The sequence below is a fragment of the Solanum pennellii genome, chromosome 2, assembly GCF_001406875.1.
Source record: "Solanum pennellii chromosome 2, SPENNV200".
In the NCBI taxonomy this organism is placed as follows: domain Eukaryota; kingdom Viridiplantae; phylum Streptophyta; class Magnoliopsida; order Solanales; family Solanaceae; genus Solanum; species Solanum pennellii.
The window spans coordinates 47,535,601-47,544,259 of NC_028638.1; the positions used below are offsets into that span (position 1 = coordinate 47,535,601).

The 8,659-nt window shown below is 33.8% G+C and overlaps 2 protein-coding genes across 2 annotated transcripts; both read right to left on the minus strand.

The window, feature by feature from the left end:
* Positions 1-1,438: 1,438 nt before the first annotated feature.
* On the minus strand, positions 1,439-4,197 carry LOC107009177. Its single transcript, XM_015208457.2, has 4 exons — positions 4,042-4,197; positions 2,686-2,775; positions 1,962-2,546; positions 1,439-1,757 (listed from the first exon to the last, which is right to left on the minus strand). The coding sequence occupies exons 2-4, from the start codon at positions 2,723-2,725 to the stop codon at positions 1,714-1,716; spliced, it is 669 nt and encodes a 222-aa protein (XP_015063943.1). The 5' UTR covers positions 2,726-2,775; positions 4,042-4,197; the 3' UTR covers positions 1,439-1,713.
* Positions 4,198-5,082: 885 nt separating this feature from the next.
* LOC107009352 (equilibrative nucleotide transporter 3-like) lies at positions 5,083-7,996 on the minus strand. Its single transcript, XM_015208669.2, has 10 exons — positions 7,839-7,996; positions 7,595-7,663; positions 7,399-7,503; positions 7,130-7,285; positions 6,903-7,046; positions 6,693-6,798; positions 6,427-6,602; positions 6,180-6,340; positions 5,676-5,934; positions 5,083-5,577 (listed from the first exon to the last, which is right to left on the minus strand). The coding sequence occupies exons 2-10, from the start codon at positions 7,640-7,642 to the stop codon at positions 5,467-5,469; spliced, it is 1,266 nt and encodes a 421-aa protein (XP_015064155.1). The 5' UTR covers positions 7,643-7,663; positions 7,839-7,996; the 3' UTR covers positions 5,083-5,466.
* Positions 7,997-8,659: the final 663 nt, after the last annotated feature.

Here is an 8,659-nt window from a genome sequence, read left to right on the forward strand (position 1 = left end):
GAATCTTTTACCAAAGTTATGAGATATATTAATTAATTAATAAGAGATTTATGGAAAGATATGCAAATATAGAAGGAATATTTTGGTTTTGTAAAAAATAATTTTTTGCTTTTGCTTTTTTTAAGAAGCATAAATTTTTAACTTCTTTCCAATAATAACAGAAAAACTATTTCCCGCTTCTATTTATAAGCAATTTTGATTTGTCAAACACCTTATTTTAAAAAAAAAAAGTAATTTTCTTTCAAAATAATTATTTTTGGTCTTCCAACTATATTGTCAAACAAGCTCTAAATCTGTAATTTGGAGATAGTTACATGGGTCTAGTTAGGGGTGGCATGGTATAGTTTGGTACTGTATTTAAAATTTTGGTGCCATAATTTTGATATTCGATTTTTAAAACTATTATATCATCATACCAAATTATTTTGTTCAATATCGATTCAGTATTTTGTGGTATGATAAATCGATAGTTTGTTCGATTTTGACTAGTATACTCATATAGTATAATAGAGTGTTATGACTTCAAAAATTCAGAAAAGGATCTCAATATATACTAATTACTAACACATCTAGAAATATATATTCAAAAGAAAGTACAAACAACTCTTTTTGTCAATCAAATTACATTTAAATACATTTCAATAAAAACAGAATAGTTAAAGTTTTAACTTCTAAACATGTAATTTATAATTTGATATTTCAATGTGTTGTTTCTAAATATCAAATATCAAATTAATACCGAAAAGACAAAAAGAGTATAAATATACACCATAGTATAAATACACACCATATACCATAGTAAATAACATAATACTAAAAATTATGATTTCAAAATTTTCAATATGATAACGTGTCATCCCTAGATCTACCAGCAAAATATCCTCCCGACTCGGTCGTCCCAAGTTTACATTTGGGTGAATATACCATAAATCCTAAAAATTGATGAAATATCCTTTACTATTTGACCAAAACAAAAGTTTAGAAGCCGTCAATTTCAACGTCAAAGTCATAAAAGATTTCAAATATGTCATTCCTTTTGTCTAAAAAAAAACGTATAACAAAATGCCACATATTTATTTGCTCAAAACTTACTTAGATTGGGACAGAACTTAAACAGAGCATCAAATGATCCTATTTGTGAAGCATGGAGTCTCTCAATTGCTAGGCACTAGGTCAAACAACGAGAATAAGACTTGTAATCAGCATATGCTAGAGTGGATCAAGTATAGCTATAAAATGTAAATTTTTTAAAAATATAGCTCTGAATAGTAAAATATATAGCACACATGTTTACTGTATCATGTAAAAATTCCTACGTATAAATGACCTGAGACGAGGAAGAACAGTAGAACCCACAAGAGTTCCATCAATAAAGAATAGTTGTAAAAAAGAACACTAATCACTGAAAGTTTAACCAGACGAGCTACACAGCATACACTGAAGAAAATGAAGGAAAGATATTGCAAATTAGTACTGAACATAGTAGTGATTTCAATGTGTATGGTTTTCGGGAGTTAGGGACGTTTATTTACAACAGCAGCAGGCAAAAGCATAAACAAACAGTAATTACAGTCGAGAATCAGGCTGATAAGTCAATCCCAACATCTAAACCCCAATATCCAACAGCAATTTATATGATAATGTTTTGCATTTTTCAGCCAAAACCAAAGATCACTGCCACCACAAAAGTATTTATATCTCGTCTTGAACATCTCATACAGCAAAAGACAGCTTGTCAGGAGACGAGGAATCCTGTCCTGTAATTGATAAATTGACAGATGGTTATAGCATAAAAAGACATATATTTCTACAAGATCATGCTTTAACATGCACCAAGATAGACTACAAATTCTTTCTTTTTTTAAATCCCGTAATAGACTTTGAAAATATTAAGTAAAAGTGTGGAACTTATTCTGTACGTTAGGTAAAATAAATCATAGAAAACAAAGAAAAGTACTCACCATAGTAATAGTTACAAAATGTCATGAACAGCACAACAGGAATGAAGATACCTCCGATCCCCCAGGACACATCGATCATCTTATGGTGAGCTTTCTCAAAGTCAGAAAAATCTGTGGCGTCATCACAAATAGTCTTAGTTCTGGCAATAAAAGAGTCCATGTGCATGACAGGACCTTCACTGTTATCCACAACATTAGCTAGCCTTCCTTTCTTGCTTCGGTCAAATTCCATTAGATTCCTTGTTTCTTCTCTTAAATATTTATAACTTCGCGTCAAATTCATGATGAGCACATTCATTTTTGTAATTCTTGATTTTGCCATGCCAATGTGTATGAACAAATCAGCCAAAAATAAACACATCAATAGAATAGACATGGCAAAGGCCATAGCAGAAGGTATACTGGTGGTTAGGTAGATACTAATTCCTCCCATCCATGCGAAAAGAAAGAGGGTATGCTGCTCTAGTTTAGATACAACCTCAAGTGCTTGTAGTTCCAAGTCCCAGTTCATTTGATTTAACACATTCCTTCTCTGTTCCACATCTAACAACTTCACAACACTTGAACGCAAAGGGCGTGAAGGGACTATCAAATGAAAAAAAAAAAAAAAAGAGAAAAAACAAACAAAAGAAGCAAGCAACTTTAGGGAACTAAATTTCGTATATCATAGACTAGAACTGAAATATTTATTATTTGCATGTGTCTAAGTTAATATGTTGCTGACCTTCAACACAATCAATAGTTATATGTTCTGTTCCAGCCATGAGGAAACCAATATGTTGAAGACTTCCAATATCATCAATTTCTCTATGTCCTATTCCAGCGATAAGAAAAAATGCAAATTTGTTTAGTCAAAATAGTCAAACACTAAAATCAACTTGCCAAACCCAAGTAGTAACCCAAGGCAAACTATACAAGCCATATAGAGAAAGTTCCACCATAAGGAAAGAAATGTATGTTTCTATTAACTTTTCCAGCTTTACAGATGATTGTTTATTCTCTTTTTAAAATAAAAATAAAAGCGTATAACATTTAAGCAGTACTGGGGGTAAGGGGCTTATTCCAGAACTTGAGTAGATGAAGCTATCTACGAAGTCTGATGCGCACCCATGGGATTGGTGCTATGCAACTCACTATAAACAAAGCTCTCTGAAACAATTTTCGAGTACTGATGTAATATTTCCATCTTTGGACTAAATTAAAGGGAAAAAGTACACAGAAGAATCTTGAATCTAACTCGCACACATCAATTATTAAAATATTTAATTTATAACCTTAGAAGTCAGTACTGTTAGCTACCAAATAACTGTATATTTGCAACAAATAATAGCTGCAATGCTTTGGGTAAATTGGTATTATGAGCAACATTTGCTGAATTACCAAGAAGACACCCTCATTGACTTATTGAGCTTAATATGCCAAGTCTTTTGCTTATAACCTGGAGACTAAATTTTCAGAGGATAAACAGATAGCATATGTCATTAAACACTACGGTTTTCATGAATAGTAAGGGAGAGAACACAAGAAGAATCGCAGGACGAACTCCATATGTCAAATGCAAAGAAAATATATAATTTGCCGTGTCCTCATAAAACTGATACCACAGAGTAGCTAATAGAAATAAGAGTCAAACACATGAAATTTTTCAACACTTAACACAAATAAAAAACCCTGGATACAACAAGTGTTGTAAAAGACTTGTTTGAGGCACACTTAAGCCCTCAAGTTAGGTGCCAAATGCTTGTCCAAACTCAACTTCAAGTTTCAGAAACCACAACTTAGAAACTCGAATTTTCAAGTTTCAACTTCAAATCTACGGCCAAAAATAGAAGCAAAATATGAGTATGAAAACCAGCCTACCTCCAATTTTTTCATGAGGTCCTTCCGTCAGTTGCAACAAAATGCCTTATAAAGTTAAAAAACAAACTTATAGATAATAACCCTAGTTTTCATGTAAGGTTCAACATACAGAAATAGAACTACTTAGAAAGACATGTATGTATATATCAACACGACAGAGTAACTGGTAATATGCAACATTATGCTATTGAAAGAGCTAATATGGAGCGTCATTACGTACCAACTCGGCGAGACACTCGAGCACCGCGGTAAGGGAGAGACGAGCTCGGACTAGGGTTTGCACTCTGCGCGCCAAGTTATTTTTGTACTAAATTTTGGACAAAATGGTAAAAATGTCCTTATGTTTGGGGTAGATTTAATAGTCCCTTGAGCATTTTTGGGGTTCAAAAAATGTTCATATTAATCCTCTATTGTATTTTTTGGTTAGTCCACTTATTGATATTTTCTTTTCACAAAATTTTGTAGGTTAGCCTGCTTTTTAGAAATTGAAAAGCTAGTGTGCGAGTAATTTATCACATTACTCGTCTGTAGGTGAATTTTTAAGTTCGTCGTCAAATTTCAAGGCTCAATCCTGGACAGGCGGTGAAAATTATCAAGCTGGAATATAGTCGAGGCAGAGAAAATTTCTGGTGGAGCGGTGAAATGCGTAGAGATCAGAAAGAACACCAACGGTGAAAGCACTCTGTTGGGCGACACTTACACAGAGAGACGAAAGCTAGGGGAGCAAATGAGATTAGATACCCCAGTTTCCAAGCCGTAAATGATGGATACTAGGTGTTGTGCATATCGACCCATGCAGTGTTGTAGCTAACACGTTAAGTATTCTACCTCTTTCCGGGAGTACATTCGCAAGAATGACATTCAAAGAATTGACGGGACCGCACAAGCGGTGGATCATGTGGTTTAATTCGAAGCAAAGCAAAGAACCTTACGGGGCTTGACATGCAATTAGCCACACTGGGACTGAGACATGGCCCAGACTCCTATGAGAGGCAGCAGTGAGGAATTTTCCGCAATGTGACGGAGCAACGTCGCACGAAGGTAGAAGGCTCATGGGTCGTGAACTTCTTTTCCCGGAGAAGAAGCAATGACGATATTTGGAGAATAAACATCGGCTAACTCTGTGCCAGCAGCCGCGGTAATACAAGAGGATGCAAGCATTATCCGAAACAATTGGGCATAAACCATATGTAATACTGAAAAGATTATTTTTCGACTTAAAAAGTTGGATTAAGTTGTATAACTTCATTGCCGCGGAAAATTTAGAAGTAACTTTTTCATTACATGACTGCCCAAAATCAGTACACCAAAACATGAATAACTCTACTATCTGAATGACAAACAGAACAATGGAAAGACTGAATGTACATCAGAATTCAGAACTTAAACAAGATACTCTTTTTTGTCTTTCTGTGTGAATTGAACTTTACATTCTTTGCAATCCAGAAATAAGTTAAATAATCACATATGTAGATTTCACCATTCATACTGCACTAATTTCCTAGAAGTTGAAAGTTGATATGAAAAAAAGGAAAAAGAAAGCAAAACATTCACACAAAATGCATATTTGGAACCAGAACTATTATGTGTTCCCCAACTAAAATGACATGTTATCAATTGTCCTGTCGCATACAATCTTGAGTACTCAGAATTTTCCGTTACCAATAATCCACAACCAATCCAAAGCAACACCGGAAAATATACCAGCTAGTAGGAATAACACTAGCAAGTTACCCAATGCATTTGCCTCAGGACCCTACAAAATTCAAAGTTAAATGTTAAAATATGATGTGATATTTCAGATGATTATAAAAAGACAATTTGTATAGATTCAGAAATTAAAATTTCACAAACCTTGTATCCTTTAGGTGCAGCTGTCATGACACAAACAGTGAGGTAACCATTTGTGAGTCCCAAGAAGGATACGAGAAATATCATCCAGCCTTGATCACCATATTTTGCAGTGAAATAGAAGCAAGGGATAAACGAGAAACGAGAGAGGGTTGCAACGATGAGGCCCTTTCGTGATTGAAGCTCGATTTTCTTAATCAGTGGAACGTATCTTCCTATCAGATCCCAAACATTGTACATTGCTATCAGAACTAGAGGGTACCTGAGATTTCAAAAAGAAGATATTATCAGTAATTCAACTAGTAGACCATGAAATTAACTTGACTCTGCACATGAACAAGATAATACAAAACAGCATGTCTTTTGAATTTTAATTTGGTGTTATGAACGATCGATCACATTCACATGGAGTTGGATAAAACCATCCAACCAAGACATTTTGAAAAAAAGAAATTCAAAAGGTAGTGCAGATAAAGTTACAGAAAAAAAGGAGTTATGCACACTTACCATGATCCCAATTGGTGAGTACCAGTGTTTTCATACAAGAATCCGGGGAAAATAGATAAAGTGAGGACATAAATCAAGTACAAGTTCAATTCATAATCAATGTTCTGGAGAAGCAATTGTTTGGTGGTCAGACGTTCTGATTGCTTAGCATCGTTGTTAGCCTGTTCAGTAAACAGAAACATATCAAATTTATGATCATGAATATCACTTATTAACATGTTTTAGTTGAGGAGAAAAAGTTGCCTACTTTTTCCATTGGTTGAATTCCAATGCCTGCAGCAGCCAAGTCAGCTGCAACAGTTGTTGATCCTTCTGCAGCTGCCTTTGAACGGTAGTGCTTCACAATTGGTAGCTTGGGGAATACGAATGCATATAGAAGGATGCATAGGAATTCAAAGAATGCGGAGATAGCAAGGAACAACACTGCGAAATCAACAATTGTAAGTTTCTGATTCGGAAAAACTCAAACTGTTTTTTATTTTAACTTTCAATAATGAGATCAGAATTACTTACTAACTCCTTTGCGAAGGCCATTGTTACTGTTTTCAAAAGCTGCTTTGGTTATTAGCCTTAAACCAGAGGTAAGTGCACCAGATGCAGCAAGACCACCAAAAAACGACTGCATAATTCATGAATCAGTATACAGAAATTCATGAATCAGTATACAGACATAATTCAAAGTTTCATATAGCAAACAAAATTAAAAATGTTACTGCTACGCACTTGCATAAACTCGGGGCACATGAAAGCTAAATCTCCAACCATTCCACCTTGAACATGAGCATCTGCAACTCCAAAACATCCTACTATGAAACATATACCAATATAATTTCCTATCCCACCCCTACCGGAAGTTGCAAGATCCAACTGAAAATAAGTACAAAAACAACGGATTTTAAAATGGTGAACAAAAAATAAAAACACTAGAACTTGACAAAAGCATAACATACCACTATAAGTGCGACTGTACTTGAGGTAAACAGTACATATCCAGCTAAGTTACGCTTTCTTGTATCAACTTTTGCCTCATTATACGCAAGAATTGCCATTGTTCCAAGTGCAAATGGCTGATACACTAGTGTGAGTACCCTTGAAGGATGATAATCCTTCAATTTCAATACCAAATTAAACAAGTCAGCACACAACTACGCCTCAATCCCAATCACAGCAATAAAATTGTAAACTAAAAATACATTAAAAGTTGTCGAGGAAAACTTACTGGAAACAATGCATAATAGTAATCTCCTATGCTCAATAAACTGTTCCAAGAAACAAGTGACCCAAATCCCAAAATCCAACAAACAAAAATACCCATAAATTTCCCCTGAAAAATTTCACCATACATCATAATTTCAGCCACAACAAAAATTTTCAATTTATCATAACAGAACAAAATAACAAAGTTTGAAACAAACCTCAAGCCTTGTAGGACTTGGACTTCTACTTGAAATAGCATTAGCCATGGCTGCTTCTTTGTAACTGCACTACAGTATCATATACAATATTTAATCTTAAAATGAAAAACAAATCATAAAACAGAATTGAGATTTATAAAGAGCCAATTATGACAAAGAAATTCAATTGGCTGAATTAAAAGTGGATCTTATATAGATGAACATTACCTACATTGAAATAATAAATCAATTAAAGAGGCCTGACCTTATCAAGTGACAAATAAAGGTATGTATGGAGTCTCTGTTGACTGCAAAAGTGTAAAAAGATGTGAATAGAAGATTCACTCTGAGTCTATTTAGGATTCTTCGATATATATAATATACATCAATTTATTGGAATCTCTACAGGTCAAAGTGTGAATAGAGACGAAATTACAAGGTGACAAAATAAATACCTTTATCAACAAAAGTTCAGTAGTCAATTAACCGATAAATAAGTTCAATAGTCAATTAACCGATAAATAGCATTAGTATGTTAGGAGCCTTACAACTGGCTTGTTGGTTGAGGAGTTTGATTGGTATTTAGGCATAATTCATGGAATAATAGTAGGAATAATGAATTAAACTTTGTCTTGCTATTTAAAAAAAAAGAGTAAATGTTAGTTATGATTAACCCTCCACTTATGGAAAATCACTTAATTATGTTTAAATATTTAAAGATAAGGAAGAGGTTGTGTACTACTAAGTCAATACGTAATAATTCAGTGGGGATTTGTTAAGGGGGTCTTAATTAGAAAAAATTTGAAGGGGTTACTAAGGGTGTGTTTGGTACGAAGGAAAATGTTTTACATGGAAAATGTTTTCCTAGAAAATATTTTTCTGGAAACAAGTAGATTTTGGACTTATTTTCTCATATTTGGTTGGTGAGTAGAAAATATTTTCCGAAAATGATTTTTAGTGTTTAATTTATGAATGAAAAATGTTTTTGAGGAACATCTAATATTTTTACTAGAGTAGAAAATAATTTATGAAATTGAAAATATTTTTTAAAAATAATTTTTTTTGGGTGTGGTGGGGGGTGGGGGG